The following is a 16,719-nucleotide window of genomic DNA, read 5'->3' on the forward strand; positions in this document are numbered from 1 at the left end:
TTTGATCTCCTATGGAAATGTATTTTCTTCTCAGTTCCACAGACATGTCTTAGAAACATCGGTGTGTCTTATAATCGCTCATCTGTAGCTGCCTTGTGTGGAGCTTTAGGCAGCACCGAGCCAAAGCAAATCCCAGAGGAGATCCTCCTACACTTTGAAGGATGAGTTGCTACACTACTCCCTTTCCCCTGAATAGACTAAACAAAAGGAGTAGCTCAGGTTTGACTCATAGCCAATGAATGCTTTGTTTGAGACATAGATATTTGACATAAAATAGTATTAGACTTGATAGTGTGTTGTGGCATAGATCTATTTCAAGAGAAGCTTGTTCTGGAGCTCAGAAACTCAGATAAATAGTACAGAAAGTCAAGGTTTTCTCGTTAGACAAAATCTGACTTTTTGTCTCTCATTCTAATTCACTTGATTATCTCAGCACCTTTCCTAGGCTAGCCTACACCTTGTTGTTACACTGCAAGGGCTGGGGAAAGGATCGAGTTCACTTAAAATACGCTGATATGCAGACTTCTTTTGCAGTTAGTATGGTATTTATCATTCTTAAAGAAGGTTTGCTCTGCATAATATTGACAGTATTATCTGGGCCAGAAACGGAAATTGAGGACCTGATCTCATGTTTACGAAAGCCAAGGAACAGACTGCTGTGTATTGGATTAGGCCCTCTAATTCCATGACTAAATTGTTGGACTCCTGTGATTATATGAGTGCTGTAGTTTTTAAAATAGTAATGGCCCTGTAAAAGGAGCATGAAATGTGGTCTGTGTATAAATAATGTATCAGTGTCTGCATGAGGCTTCGGGAGCGTGATGTACTAGTTCGAAGGGCAAAGAGTTTCTGGATTTTTACATGAACTGTATTCTAAAGCCCTCTGTTCACAGCAGCATTACCTTCAGGTACAAATTGGAGTGATGTCAGAACAGCAGAGAATCTCATCTGCAAATATCTGTTTTTAAACCAAGCTGAGGAGAGAGGGCATGACATTCCAGCGTTGTGGATGCCTGAATGCTGGCTGCTGTAGGGTGGGGCGGCTTGTCTGCTCTTAAGCCAACCTGAACCTTGCTCGGACTTCGGCAGTTCAGTTAGCCCACTTTTGGGTGAGGTAATCTCAAATTATTTTTAGCAGAGAAGATATCCCTTCAAAGTTGGTGCTCTATTACGTGGCCCATACAGAGTGAGGTTGATGTTGCAGGGCAACGAGACTGCTATGAGCCTGGAAGTGTTCTGGTTATTCTATCTTGCCTGTCATTGTAATACACCTTGTAGTAAGGTCAAACACTTAAAATACCAATATGCAGCAAGGAAGAAACTTCTTCCATGCATCCCAGGGGTCAGCCTTAGAACACTGATTTTTCCAGAATGAGAATTTGGAGTTTTAGTCCTCCTCCTGTGGTATTTGAATGCTTGGGACTGGCTGTGTTGCAAGTCTGTTAAATTACTCATGACAGTTGGCTTTTTACAACTTCTTGAGGGTTTTGGTGTGTGTGTTATTTGTTGCTGTTTTTTTTACCCCCTACTTGCTTGTCTTCCAGAGTGGCCTCTGGAAACTGTTGATGCTGTTAAATAGCTGCCTTTACTTACCAACAGCGAGCTGCTCATACTTTGCTTCTTTCATTATACGTGCTACTTCTGTCTTTGTCTCCAGGTGGGACATCTCCCTAAGGATCTTACAGGCTGCCAGAGCTGAAGCTACACCCTCCTGACCCTGTAAAATGGAAAGGTATTACCGGTCTGAAATGCTCAACTGGGGATGCTTCACTAATGAATAACAAATTCATGTATGTCTTCCCTTGGAAGAGCCTTCCCTAAAAGACAGACTTGAAAGTTTAAACTGTCTACAGAAATAGCAGTTTTGATATTTGAGAGTCAAAAACCATGTGTTAGTAGTTCTTGTGCCTTATGAGGCTGGTGACACCTGGGTATGTTTGACCTTAGGGGGCCTGATTTGGGGTAGCAGTTGAGGACCTAGAAAAGAAGAATGGGTTATGGAAATAGAACAAAACACTCTCATGCTGCTCAGTTTCCTAGAACATGGCTGTGCTGAGACCCTGCATAAGGACGTATGGGAAAGGAGGGAGCACAGCTGGTAGAGACACAACAGTAACACACAGCAGAGAAATGTGCTTTCTGGTAACAGGGCTCCACAAACACAAGGTCCTTCAAGGTGCGGATGTGTCTGCATGCACACACTCACTGGTTGAAGAGCTGTGCTGCGGTTTATCTCCCTTCACATGACCCCTTTGGGCCAGATGCAGCTAGCTGGATGCTTGCAGATGGAGCTGTGTCTGTCCTCTGGAGCAGGAGGGGGAAGAAACAGAAACTGTGGTACTGCAGATGTGTGAGATGGCCTCAGCTGTGGAAGGGTGCAAAACAGGAGCCAATTATGCCGGTTTGAAGCTCAGTCCCTGGGACTGTGATGCTGTTGTTCCCTATGTATCCAGCAAATAAGCTGAAGATGCTCAATCGCACTGTCCTCCCGCTAAAGCGCAAACAATTGACCTGTTGTAGAAGGAACAAAATCTGAGACTGGGTGGTGAGTCATCAGCAGCAAGGAAGACAAGGGTCAGCTCTGCAGCTGAAGTTAATCAGCAGTTTCAGGCTGCACTGATTTACACCTGCTGCTGTTCTGTACTACCTCTGTCAGGCCCCCTGGCCCCTGCTGGCATGAGACACACTGAGATGAAAGGTGCTATAAATGTACATCCAGTATTTCAGAAGCAAACCTATCTATCATCTGAGCTGCAAGGCAGAGCAAAAAACCATCTCATATACATGAAATATGACAATACCTCACCTGAAGGAGCTATAGCTTGATGCTTACCATAGCCCAGAAATAGTTTGCCATCTTGTGCCGGTTTTGAAGTACTGCCCATACAAACAAATCCCTCCAAGGATTTTTACTTTTCTGGTTCATGTCCAAGGGCCCAGGTAATTGCCTTGTGTTTGTTTTATCCTGAAATATGGTTTTCAGAAATTAAAACCTGCTTTGCAATTTCATTCCGTGCAAATTGCATGATCTAAGCAGCCCCTGGCCTTGCCAGCCACTTCATAGTCTCGATTTTTCTTTTTTTTTTTTTTTTTTTTTCTCCTGTGGGTCTGAGGTAATTAGTTCATTCTGTACTGAATCAAAGGACCCTTGTGTCCCTGATATAACTCAATATGTGTGAGAATGTTCTGGATGAAACCATGACTCCACTGAAGTCAATGGCAAAGCTCTCATTGACTTTATTAAGGTCAGGGTTTCACCTCTGGTGTGTAATATCATACAAGACAGACCTGTGATTAACTAATCTGAGCTGGCCTATGGTTATATCAGATTCTGCTCAACTGCCACAGAGGATGTGGTTTCAGAGAAAAGGGAACAGGAATAAGTCACACCAAGGCCCTGTACATGACAAGAATAGAGCTCTCTTTTTAGTCTTTCCTTTGAGAAACCTCTTCCTCATGCAGGGAGTATTTTAAGTAGAATGGTGCTTTTTCCTTTAATGCTTGATTAAAAAAAACAACTCTCCAGAGAAAGTATGGCAACTTAGGTCAAGTCCTGAATTTAAAGTATATTTTAAAAATGTCTATATATCAATCGCATTAATTAGAAGCAGCCAGAGTGGTGTGTGGGTTTTTTCTAAAACAACTTTATGCAAGGATATTTTTGAAATCACTTAAACTATGGCATTCTGTTCAAATTTATATTAATGGTTTGGTTCCCCCCTCCTCTTTTTTTTTTTTTGTTTGTTTGTAGGGAGTTATTTAGTATACTAAATTGCTTTGAAATCTAGAACAACTGAGTAGGAACACACTGGTATGCCCCTACAGGGATACTCTTAGCATTGCCAATGTTATTGGGATCGGGCTGCTGCTCACAACCATGGAAAGAAGCTTTTAAGGGGGGCAGTGTGATCTTGTATCTGACTTGGGTCTTATTTGCATCAGTTGGTTTTACGTCAGTTACTGTCAAATTCTGCAAAAGTAAGTGAGACTGCAGTGGCAAACTTTTATTTCTGTAAGATGTTACCCCGTATTCTGTTCTTGTGCACAGGGAAAACCTGCCTAGATTCAAACTTGGATAGTTTTTTGTACTACTGATTAATTCAGGTAAGCTTTAATAAAGCAAAAATGATTGAAGTTATGTCTCAAATGACAATTTATTTTGGAGTTTAAAGAGTTCTGAGATTAAACTAGAACTTTGCAAATATCGAAAGCTTTAATTACTATATTACTCTAGAACTCTGATCTTTACCGAGTTTCCCTGTGCTTCTCTGGAAATCAATTTCGATGCATGATTTCCAGTGCTTTGCAAGAACTTTGGTATTTCTGAGTTTCATTCAAAATGAAAAAAAAGTGACTAATTTTTAGCTGTAAGATTAATGAGCTAAAAAAAAAAAAGAGAGAGAAACCAGCGTTTTCTTCCATTTCCTTCCTTGTCCCATCCCTGAAGCCAAGAAATAGCCAAAACTTTTCAAATTCTAAATTGCAGAGGATCAGATTTATAAAGGAAAGTTGTAACTCACAGATCTCTTCTTGCCTCCGTGTCTGAGATCTTGATAGAAACCTTTGCATGCATCATGGAGAAAATCCTTGAGAACTCTAGAAACTTCATTGAGAGTGAAGAGTGGGTAGGACTCCTGCTGCTGCTGACCTGTGAGCCCTGCCAAGGTCACTTTGCTTTCCTCATGTTTCTTCAGTAGAAGTTTGTAGAGGAGACACTTCTGAGAAATGGAACAGTAGAGTCTCTGCAGACGACTGTATGTCAGGAATTCAGATATGTTGGCCCCATTGTCAATAAATAACTTGACGAATTCTGGTTTGTCATTGATCAGAGCATCCATCATCACTTCCTCCAGGTCACAGGACTAGATTGATTGAAGGACAAGGAATGGGGGGTAAAAAAGGAAGAAAAATAGTGGTTTTAGAGATATTAATGGATGAATAAGGAAGGGAGGTAAAATTTACTGTTAGGACATGTACATTTTGCCTTACAACAGGTCATCTGTGGGTATGATGAGAAAGAGGGATAGAACTATGTAGAAAATGTCTATGTAAACATTAATATTAAAACACTAGCACAACTAGCAAGCTGTAGGACTTGTGATGATGTTCAGGTACCCACTGCACTGGGTATTTATGTAGCAGTTAGAAACAGTGGTTTGCGTGCTTAAAGGTCTGTACAGAAAGAGGTGTGGGGGTAAGGGTTCTTGCCCCCCAAAGGCTCAAGAAAAAGAACGTGACCACTAAATTATTCACCTGTCTTCCCCCATTATCATCTGGGGTGCAGGACGGGAACCAGAAAGACATCTTAAACAAGGCTGCTATGGCTGCCTGATCTCTTAGTGAGGAATGCAGGTATTGCTGAAAACTGAGGCCTTTCTTGTCAGTATGTTTGTGTCCCACACCCTTTAGGTTACACACCGATGGGCCTCTAATGCAATAAAACCTTGTACCTTCCATTCCACATCACCGTTGAATATTTCACTTTTAGCTATGTCCACTCTGTTCCAGGCCACTGCCAACTTCAGTTCATCCAAATATTCCTGGGCCTCCTGACTGTGGCTTTTACAGGCTGGAACAAATAAGAAAGGCAAAGAAATTCAGTACTTTACACTAGTTACATTTAATTCAATATAGTATTGGTAATTTGATTGGCAAAATTAGCTATTATTCAGTTATCACAGATTTGTAAGTCACTAAACCAGGAACCCTTCACAGGTGTTTTTTCTCCTCATTTAAGAAATATTAATCTAAAACCTCATTTTTTGAATATTTTAGTGGCTAAATTCTCTTAAAACATCAAATTAAATTAGTATTTTAAGAAAGACCCTGATCTGCAGAAAGTGGGGAGGGTGAGGCTCTTGTTTTTGTCTTGTTTTAATTAGCACATGAGGAATAGAATTTCTTTTTCCCTAATGCTAAAGTTAGGCTAGTCTAACACAAATTAAAAGGGCTGGCAGAGCAAGTAATGTATTTCAGAACAGACAGTGAAGGTTTTTTATAGAACAACTTGGTTGTACTTGGTTGATCTGGAACTAAGGTAGTTCGGGTCTGATTGTGTTTTCTGTTGTGTGTGTTGTTTTTTTTTTGTTAATGGTTTGTAAATGGAATAACTGTTACAGTATATATCAGTTCTTCTACTGCCTCTACTACTAAGAGAAGCAAGCTGTGAAATAAAGGACTAATTACAATAATACTATACAATAGCATGAGATTAAAAAGCAAACACTAGTTTAATGCTAGATTCAAAAGCTGCCAGTTACTTTGTCAATAAGCAAGCAGAACAACTCTTCATTAGAAATGAAATCTTATGGAACAGCCAACTGAACTTGCTCTGGACAAGAATAAAATATATTTATGGCAGAGTGAGGTCAAATAACAAAGTATTACAATTATTGTTCTTACCTTTTACTAAAGCTTTTAAAATGACTGTGTCTAGTTCTGAATCGTCTTGCTCAAAGTTGTGCAGAGTTAGAAGATGTTGGTGTGAAATAATGTTCTGAATCTATTGGGAGTTGAAACAGAAATCATTTAAACCACTGTCTAAACACTAATGTCTAAGAGCCCAGTGTAGACCACATGTACAGCTTTTCCCAAAGAACATGCATTCTAAATGCAAAACTGAGGTTTGGCAAGAAGATGAACATTATTAGCTTTCCATATAAATAAGTCCTGAGGCAAGGAAGGAGTTATTGTCTTCCCCAGCATTGCATAGCACGATAGGAGGAATAGAACTTGGAGACCCTGAGAATCAGGGCATTGCTTTAACTAGAAGATCTTTAACTCCCATTCCTATTTGATTCATAGTCATGCTGTGATCACTAATTCTGCTTTACCTTTTTCTGCTCTGACATTCAAATTCTCCTCTCAGAGTTGTTTATTTCAAAGCATGGTCTCTAAAGCTTCTTTGAGTCATTGATGCCCTTCCATCTCCTTTTAGTGATCTGACAAAGTTCTCCCTAATGGAAGTAGCATGTGGACCTTCAAAGCTAAGGATTACAGTGAGGACTGCAAAGAATAAGTAGTGGGTGAGGTTGTGTGGCAAATGCCTCCATTTGTCTCAGAGGCATACATTGTTCTTCAATCTTCACATGAAGACAATGTCAAAGTGTTTTTTTGTTTCTTAAACATTTAGCCATAGTGGTTTAAGTCTAGTGAGTGTGCCTCAAGACAAAGAATAAAGACAATCCATGGATCTGTTTTGTCTGTCTTTTTTAAGAAGAATACAAATAACCAACAATATATAGGGTAACTTCTAAACACTCTTTGTTCTTGTTAATTTATTCATGCATGCCCACAATTAGGTTTTCCACTTAACAGCTGTAGATCATGAATTAGGTTGCTTCTTTCACAGCTGCACAAGCTCCACAGCTGTGGAGGATAAATAATGCTTCATGTCCTCCAGAAGGACTCTGGGATTCTTGGGTGCTGGTTGTTACTTGAGGAAATAACTGAGAAAGAACAGAGGCTTTGGTCGTCAGCTGAATCACTAGGACAAAGTAGCTTGTATGATCAACTGACACCTTGATTTTAGTGTTAGAGAGGTATATGGCATTAGCAAGAGAGCAATGGAGTATCCAAAACTTTGGGGGAGTACATTTTCAAACTGCACTGAATGGAGTACTGAAGCTAGGAATGGTAGAAGAGAGCTTGTGAACATGATGCATGTAATTATCAAACACTGCATGCAATTATCAAACATGAGCTCACTGTTGCTGTCCACTGGAGAATGTCCTTCCACAAGAAGCTTTCTGCAGGGAATTTCTCCTTAAATTGCTTTTCAACAGCTTCTGGCACAATAAGCTGTGGCTCATTCATGAATGCAGCTAAGATGTCAGCTGTACCTCCAGACCCTGCTAAGATAAGCCAGGGAGCAGAATTTTCCAAACCGATGCAAATCCTCTGTAGTTTAAAAAGTACATTTTTAGAATTCATACATGCAAAGAAAATGTTACTCAAAGAAGAAAGATTCCTTGCAAACTAGAAATAAATATGTACCTATTCGTTCTGGAGTCAGTCCAGATTCCTCTGGACTATTGGGATTTTTTTGACTTTGTGGCAGATTTTCCGTGTTATAAGTCCCTGATTATAGTGCTTTCCATGGCACGTGCTGAGTAGCTAAGCATCCAGATTTGGACAGGCAATGCATAAAACATCTTTGTTCATGACTGGTTGTCTGTTTCTTGTTTTTCCCCTCCCCTCTCTCCACTCTTTCCCTATAGCTGTTTGTAGTTCAGCATGGTCAAGTGCAAGAGGAGTGCTATACAGGAATTCTCAGCAGGCTTTTCTGGCTGCTAAACCTAGCTATACATTCTGAAAATTTTATCTCCTGAAAGGTACAGTAGGGTATTTGTCTTCAGCTGAGAGTATTATCAAAAAAAAAAAAAAAAAAAAAAAAAAAAAAAAGCCATGCTGATATTGACTGCTACAAAGTACTAAAATAAAATATCAGAAAAAGTAAAATAGATATTATAGATCTCCTAGTCAACATGTTCTGGAAGTTGTGGAAGTGCTCAAAAAAATTCATAACTGATTCTTCACTAAACAGGATATGGGAACATTAGCAGGCAACTCTCCAGTCTTCTATTATACAAGGTATTTTTGCTCAGGGGAAGTAGGACACTGTCATTTGAAAGTGGAATATCTAGAAAACCTGGCCTTGCGTTTCCTTGGAGCTCTGTGACAGTTCTCTCTCTTGCTGAATGATTAATCCTTTCGTATGTCATCTCAAGTAATAGCACAGTATTTCTACTCTACTAAATTTGAAGCTGACTTCTGAGGTTTTGTTCTGGTTTTGAATTTTTTTCTTTGCACTGTACTAGCTGGCAGTAGAAGCCTTACTGATTTGCCAGCACCTTTTCAAAATGAAATATTTCTTCCAAACAAATATGGTTAATTTTAACATTAATGGAATTCAGTTCTTAAGTGATGTATAGATCTAAATCTTGACTTCATGTAAAGTGCCAATACATGTATTTCTCATCCAACCATTTTTCCAGTAATTATTTAGTATTTATTACTTTTTTTTTTTTTTTTTTTTCTTGAATTACAAACAGCTTATTACCTCAAGTGTGCTTGGTCCTCCATTTACCAGTAAGCAAAGCACAGGAATCTCAATGCTTCCTGTTCCTGTGAAATAGATGGTTTAAAGAAGAAAACAAAAACAAACAAGTGTTAACAGCTATCAAAAGAACTATTGCTTTTCTGCTGTTCACTTTAAAAGTACTTCTATTATGTCCTGTTTCAGTACCTAGCAAAACTTGAAACTGCAGGCAACTGCAGAAGTAAGTGGCAAAGGAAGAAAATAACCCTATGGCCCAGCAGACAGGGCCTTAGTCTAAGATTCAGGACCGAGGCACATTTACCATAAACGTTCGTGTGATTCCTGGCAAGTAGTTCGGTCTCTTCACACCTCTGTGTGCCTCAGCTGCAAAATGTGGATATTGGCACTTCTGTACATCACAGCACTGTTGATTTAAGATGTTTGTTTACCCTATATACTCTTTATCACTCTGATTAAAGAGCCTAAACATCATTCAGTACAGTCTAATGTGGTCACTATCAATATTATAATCTTTTATTTTTAGAGTAGTGCTATATTTAAAAGAAACGCCTATGCAATATTTAACTTCTTTTATGGCTGCAGGGGAAGAAATGGTGAAGGCATCCCTGTTCATCCATTCTCCCACAGATATCCACTTATTTCTAAATGGTTTATACTGTAAACACTGAACTCTGAATTCTGAAGATGACTGCAGATTGGCCTAAGAGAGCTCTATCAGAACAGCAGCGTCATGAGATTAATGCCTCTTATAGTTGGAAGATAAAAAGGTATTTGGTTCAAACAGTTTTTTAGTGTTTTCCTTTGTAGGTCTCCCAGTCTCTACTACATCTTGCATCTGTTGTGGGATGACTACAGAGATAAAGGAGAACTGAGCTGTAGTTTAGCCATGATTGGCAGGTAACTTGACTTGTTTTAGTGAATGGCATAGTAGTGCTATACCTCTTTAAGGTGCTATTCTAGTTTGAAAACTGACCCCTATGACTACAGAATACTTGGAAAACATTTGTGGTTTTGAATCTTCTTCATTTAGCATAGATTTGGATGAAATTTACACTTCTGTGTGTGGTGGTGGGAAATTCTAATGTTATACTGGGGAAGGTGGGAAGTCCTTATTTGCAAAGAATATTCAAAATACCAAAATTTTTTTTTTGTATGATTTGTAGATATTTTAATAGGGAAATTCTGCATGACCTTATTGAAGTGTTTTAGTTCAGTAAGGTTAAATGGGTTTGCTGAACTTAAATGAACGACACTTGCTTTCTTTATAGAAGATCTCACTGAACTCAGTATGCTCCAGTGAAATATTTGTCAGATGAATCTGCATTTTTGGACAGAAAATTGTTCTTCTGAGATTTGTTTGATCAGATTGGTTTGCAAGCAGAAAGAGGCTATTTTCCAATTATCAGCACTGCAACCTCTGCCTACCATTAGAGTCCACCTGTGGTCTTTCCCAACTGAGTCACAAGATAAGCACTGTTTGGGTGCATTCCTGCTCTCAGATGTATCTGTGCCTATACTATAGGCAATGTAATAGAATACTCCAGTGATGCATGAAAATGTGAATAAGTGAGCTCTTTCTCCTGTGTTTTAGCTGTGCTAGCACTGCAGGTATTACAGAAACAAAGGAAAGGTGAAAGTAATTGTATTAGGACTACAACTGAATTATTTCCATAAATCGCAACAGGAGGCCTACCCCATGCTCAGTTATCATTATAAACAAAGCTCACGTTGGTTTAGAGGGGTATTAGATGCTATGCTGTTCACCCAGGATAAAATGTTATCCTGAAACAAATATGGCTTAAAAATTTTCAGAAGGCTTTGGCAAGTCTTTTCTTCCAGAGTGGGAGCAATTCAAGACTCAGTGTGAGAGGGGATAAAAGTATACAACAATGAACATCCATCTCTTAGAGCCACTGGTTAGGGCACTTAAGCCTGGATTTATTTTCCATCTGTTGTGTTTTGAGGCAATTTGAGAGATGCTTTGAAGGTCAGCTTTGAGCTATGTTTAAGGAGATGCAATAAATGTCAGGATTTTTGGTTCAAAGAGCATTTTTTTCAACTTAAGTCAGCTTAGTTCTGCCTCTTACACAATGACAACTGTGTTTACTTGATCTTGCCTATGTAGATGGTAAACTGAGAACTGGAGTTGCCTTTGATAAGGCGAGGGACCCACATGTATCCCTGTAATGTCGCTAGTATTCAAGCTATAGGATGCTTGTATAGTCTACTTACCGCCATACCCAGTGCGCTGTTCTGAAATGTGCTTTTCCAAGGTGAGCCGTAGTTCAGTCGTTCTGTCTGGATCCTCTGGTGTTACGTGATCCACCAAAATAAAATGGGAATGGTTGTGGTCCAGTGAATACAGTGGGCCTTGGACATTATCATCTGATTGGTAATGTACAAGGCTTTCATCCTAGAGATAGGAGAGATGTGAGCATTTTTCTACAAAGCACAGTCTGCATTTCTATGTGCTTCATCTCCCTTTTTCATGTTATCTGTGCCATGACATAGAGCACCACTTTTCAGACACTTGAATAGCCTCTATGAAAAGGAAGGAGTATTTGTTTCTTCTGAAAGGTGCTAGATGTGATAGCCTGAAAGCTGAAGTCCCTGAAGTTTCCCTCTCAGGCTCTGCAAAATATACTGACATTAGGAATCATCTCTAGAACACAGGCATTCGTGCAGAGGTGCTGCAAGTGCTTGCACAAATGTTTGGGGCCATGAGACTAGATAACTGTGACTGATGCCTTAATGTCTCAGATGTTTGTGCCAGATTTTGGACAAGGGCAAACCTGTTCGTTTCAGTAATGTTTTCACCATGCTTAGACCAGTAGATAAGTCAGCCTGCTATACATCCATATTGATTTAAACACAGCTTGGTTTAATTAACACGGTTATGTGAGGTCTCATGGTTATTCTTAATGTGGAAGCTGCATTCTAAAAATGTGACAGAGCACACAGGTACAGGTAGGGATTCTTGCCCTCTCAGCAGCTCTGGGAAGAGTAGAAATGTCAGAGGCTGTTCGGGGGGGGGGGGGGGGCGGGGGAAGTAGTAAATTTGCACGTCCTTTACAAACAGCTAGTGCCACAAATTTCTCTTGCCTCCCTTCTGCTCCTGTCTCATTGCTGAAGGTTACCTTGAAGCAGTTACTTGCTTTCATGTTTTGTTTAGATGGAGGATGTGCCTATATTCTGCTGTCGTGTAACATTAAGCCTACTTGCCAGAGAGATTTAGCCTTAGATTGGGACCCCGATACACAACAATCAACTTAAAAAAAAAAATCTCACAGGTATTTTCCTATGTATTCACTGAAAATGTGGAAGCAATTGTTCAAGGATGTTTAATGCATGCCAGTAACACAGAAATGATGGAGGGACCAACTGGTATGAGGGCTTGTTTTTTTCCTTGCTACTGTGAATTCTTAGCTCTATTTTATACAACAAGCTGTTTGTGTTAGTGTCAACTATAAGAAGAACTGGGTTTAGGTCAATATCCCTGTCTATAGCCCTTTTTTGTCCTAAAGTTTCTAAGATCTAGGGTGTTCTTGGGTAGAAGCAGTGCCAGAAGTCAGAGGGTCAAGAGTGCTCTCCACCTACTCTTTGACAAAGAATTTGAGCTTTAGTCAAGAGGGAGAAAATCTAACACAGTAAAAAGAATGGTGCACTTATTTTGTAGCTACTGTTTGGGAAAGATCCAGGTGTGTTTTGATCACTTAGATTGGGAGGGAGGTGAAGCAACTAGTTTGCTGTTGCCAAAGGAACAAAATTCCCTAATGAGATTCTTTCCTCTGAGCCACACAAATAGGTTAAAGTCTTCCAGCTGGAGAGCCTCATCTGACAGAGCACATTGATACCTGTCTTTGGCAAAAGGAATGGAAAAGAGAGAAAACCAATGACAATAAAATGCAAATACAGTCTGGTGGCCTCCATGCTGATAGCTGGTACTTGCCAGCTTATCTGAGAGAACTAGGTGCAAGTTCAAAGGGCTGTGTTTGTTACCTGCTTCTCAGCTTCTATAGGAAAGTAAAATAACACAGAAAGTGTTGTTGTCACTACTATACACCCATTTTACTGTTACAATAGTCTGCTTAGGACAGACAGTGCAGTGACAAGAATGTCATTAATTCCCTTTTCCACCTCCAAGTCAATTCAGCATCAACTTGGCATTTGCAACAACTCTTCTGATTTTTTTTTTTACTTCTTTTTTTTTTTTTTTTTTTTAGTGTGTATTTTATTGTTGTTTTGCATGTACTTTTTTTTTTTTTCCCCTCACAAACTTCAATTGCTTTGATCTGAATTCTGAAGTCCCCAGAACTCTCACCAACTAAACAAAGTCTTGTATGGCTAGCACTTTTGGCCCAGCATGTAGCGAAGGTTTTGTGTATTAGACACCAGTTCAGTGACTGTTCAGGAGAACTTGAAATAATTACGACTCGGTTTCATACTAGGATATGCAGTTTTTACAGTATTTCTGAAATAGCTTGGAATTCTGCCGTAGATGGACAAGGAGAAGAAAAGCTTCAAGGCATCCTATGATGTGTGCTGTTCCTCAGGTTCACCCTATTACCAGCTACTGAGCTAATGGCCAATCCTGCCACCTGGTGGATATTTGCAGATTTGCTGCCAAGTTTAATGCACGGGGCATGGAAGCAGTGGGGTCTAACGATTCTTCCTGCTCATTGCTAAGGTCTTTCCCTAAAACACCCTTTGAATCCCACTTTTAAGACAGCACGATGTTTTGCTGCCTACTACTTCCAAATTTTGTAAATGTGAAGTTCACTTCTGAACGATCCTGTCTCACAAGTAGAATAAAAGGAAAAATACCTTTGCGTTCTCCAGAATTTCTCTGTGCTGAATTTTTCCGAGGGAAGTTATTCCTATGGCAATCACTCTTACTTTGGATGAAGCACTAGCCAGTGCGTGATCTCGGACTGCTTGCACTAAGTGTCTTGTTATTCCAACACGTAAAGCACTGGTAAAAATCCATGCATCTGAAAATATTTTAATTGTTAGACAATTTCTTTGTAATTGGACAGGTTTGTGTGTCAAGTAACATTATGGGAAGTACTAGATTTAAGTTTTGTTTAGATAATTGGATAAGCTGCAAACAGATCTTGATAGACTATAATTTTTAGAATTGAAAGACATACACAAAATGTAAGGCTTTAACAAGGGAAAGAGGAAATTGTGCCCAAGCAGGTGTGCTTTACATATCCTGCCAGCCATCTTTACTCTAATGTAAATATGCTTATCTACAGTGCTGTTTCCAGACAGGAGTAAATGTCTACTGTCTAAATATGATCAGCAACATCACTACACTAGCCAGGTCTGCATGAGGAAGGGGCAAAGGGATGGAGAGGAGGAAGTTGTTGGCTTGAAATGAGGACCAGATAGGGAGAGGTGAACTGATATTTTCACTTCATTTTGCAGCTATTTTCACAAAGATAAAAGAAGATGTATCATCTTAAATATTAGCCACTTCTTTTCAGATTTCCAGACCTGATTTTTGTTTGTTTGTTTGTTTTTAAATGCATTTCCCTACTCTTGTAATTCATGTATACAGCCAGGGAGAAGGTGAGCTGACTTATTTTCTGCTATGTTAGACATTAATGTTAAGCATTAGCAAGGCCCTTTTGTTTAAACTTGACTCTAAATGTTAAGTCTTCTGTTTCAATAATAAAGTACATTTCTTACATTTGCAGAAAACAAATATTCAAAAACCATAAACAATTGTAACAGGATTTTGTTAACTAAAAAGTAAGAATGGAGAGAAAAAGAGTTACTTTTGACCAAATTAAGCTATGTTAAGAGTTGTTTTGTTACAATTTAAAAGTTGGACAACATATTTGGTCCTATCTCTGCAATCTTTCTATTGTCGTCTTTGAGAGAATAACCTCAGGTAATTTTACACTTAAGAAATGATTGCCTGGAGTAATTTGGTTTGAAATAGCTTATTTTTGCTATTTGTAATACAATAACTTATTATAACAACATATATAAATAAAAGCTATTTAAATGCAAGTTGTAGGCTGCATTCGGCAAAGCCTCAAACTTCTAAAATAATCACGTGAGTGGGACCATTGATGCTAAAAGATCATTAGGTGTGAGAATATAGCAATGTAAATTTCTCCTTTAATGCCCAAAGCACTAACCTGTGCTTTGAGCTGCTTTTATGAGTCCTTTTTTTAAGGTGTCTCGTAGCCAAGGCTTCATCTGGAAATTTTCTTCTTCCCCTACTAAAGAGACGACCAAATTGGGAGCAGGTAGCTTCCATTTGTTGAGCATAACTTCAAATATAATTCCAGGATGAATAGTACACGGGACCTTAATAAACTTCAATAAACAAAACAAAAAATACTGAATAATAATAGTACAGTAGGATACAGTATTTTTCATGGTGAATGCAGAGGTAAATGTATCATAACAATTAAATGTTTATTAGTACTCCTTGGGAACAAATTATTTGAGTGAGACCTGATAAGAAAACTAAGTTCCAGGATTAATTTAGCAGGTTTCTGCAAAATTTTCATCTCGTTAATCAGGTCAATTCCATGGCTTCATTCTGCATTAAAGACTGATATTATCATTCTCTCCTTTAATGTTGCTACTCTTCTTTAACTGCCTCAGTTCCTCAGCAGTTTAGCAAAGCCAAGAAATCTCTTTAGGCACTACTTTTTTCTGAACTAGCTGAAATATTTGCCTGATTTCATGTAGGCAGCCCATTCCTTGCTGTGATCTTTTACATTCTTATTGTGCTACACAAATCTATTGCTTCTTCCTGTTCTATATATATTAGCAGAACAGAAGGAAAGAACTTTGAGAGTTTTAAAATAGCTCAACAGTATGTTTTAAAAGTTGAAATCCACAGTGATTGATTACTTGGCAGAAAGTGTTTAAAACAGGGAAATGATGCAAAATGAAGGAAGCTGGGTGTGAGGTTGTATTTTATTTTTTAAAGGAAAAAAGGTGTGAGCAACTGTACCTGTAGAAGGTCTGTGTGAATCAAGTGTTTGAGTTCTCTTTGTTAATAGGTCTCATCTTGAATTTCGCTAGTATTCATGAAGGTATGGTCCCTACTTTGGTTTCAGTGTGGTGCCTAGCCCTGTGATATGTTGATCCTCACTATTATAATCTCTACCTTTAATGCTAAGCAAGTAACAGCTGAACAACGGCAACAGTGATAAAAGGTTAAAAGTATTCATTGCTGTACCTTTCCACGTTTCTTCCCAGAAGCGGTGAAGTCGATTTCTCCTATGCAGTATGGCAGTTCTCTTTTGAAAGCTTCCTCTTTGTCACTGCTGCAGAACTTGGTTTCCATTTCCTCCATTGAACTTCTAACTTGATCACCAGGTTGTTCACTGAAATGATGGGAGAACTGGAAAATAAGTTGATTTAAACTGGAGAGGCCACAAAATCCACGAATTAATATCTAGTTGAGTAGTTAACTATTCTACTATTTTAGTATTATGCTTAAATTGGAGGCATTTGTGTCAGATACATGTACAGGAGGAGGTGGATTCCATACCAAAGCTTTGTAACTTAAGTTTATAAAAAGGCATGAAGGAGTAAGACATCTCGAGTCTCAGTTAGCAGGTAGAAAGCCAGTACAAGATCCCATAATTTGTCTGAAGTCATGTGTGATGTCTTTTGAGTCCAAA

General features: G+C 38.9%; 1 protein-coding gene across 1 annotated transcript in view; it reads right to left on the bottom strand.

Annotated features, from left to right (window-relative positions):
- The window catches only part of TRPM5 (transient receptor potential cation channel subfamily M member 5), a gene marked incomplete at both ends in the record, with an annotated part of 36,318 nt that extends 19,930 nt beyond the window's left edge, over positions 1–16,388 (bottom strand). Inside the window, 11 exons of the mRNA XM_084286958.1 lie at positions 1,594–1,717; positions 2,834–2,965; positions 4,521–4,862; positions 5,451–5,569; positions 6,403–6,502; positions 7,708–7,899; positions 9,062–9,126; positions 11,294–11,474; positions 13,886–14,052; positions 15,214–15,394; positions 16,272–16,388. Coding sequence (XP_084143084.1) covers positions 1,594–1,717; positions 2,834–2,965; positions 4,521–4,862; positions 5,451–5,569; positions 6,403–6,502; positions 7,708–7,899; positions 9,062–9,126; positions 11,294–11,474; positions 13,886–14,052; positions 15,214–15,394; positions 16,272–16,388 — 1,720 coding nt within the window. The remainder of the gene's footprint in view (positions 1–1,593; positions 1,718–2,833; positions 2,966–4,520; positions 4,863–5,450; positions 5,570–6,402; positions 6,503–7,707; positions 7,900–9,061; positions 9,127–11,293; positions 11,475–13,885; positions 14,053–15,213; positions 15,395–16,271) is intronic.
- Positions 16,389–16,719: the final 331 nt, after the last annotated feature.

The sequence above is a fragment of the Netta rufina genome, assembly GCF_964035555.1.
Source record: "Netta rufina genome assembly, chromosome: 5".
Classification (NCBI taxonomy): domain Eukaryota; kingdom Metazoa; phylum Chordata; class Aves; order Anseriformes; family Anatidae; genus Netta; species Netta rufina.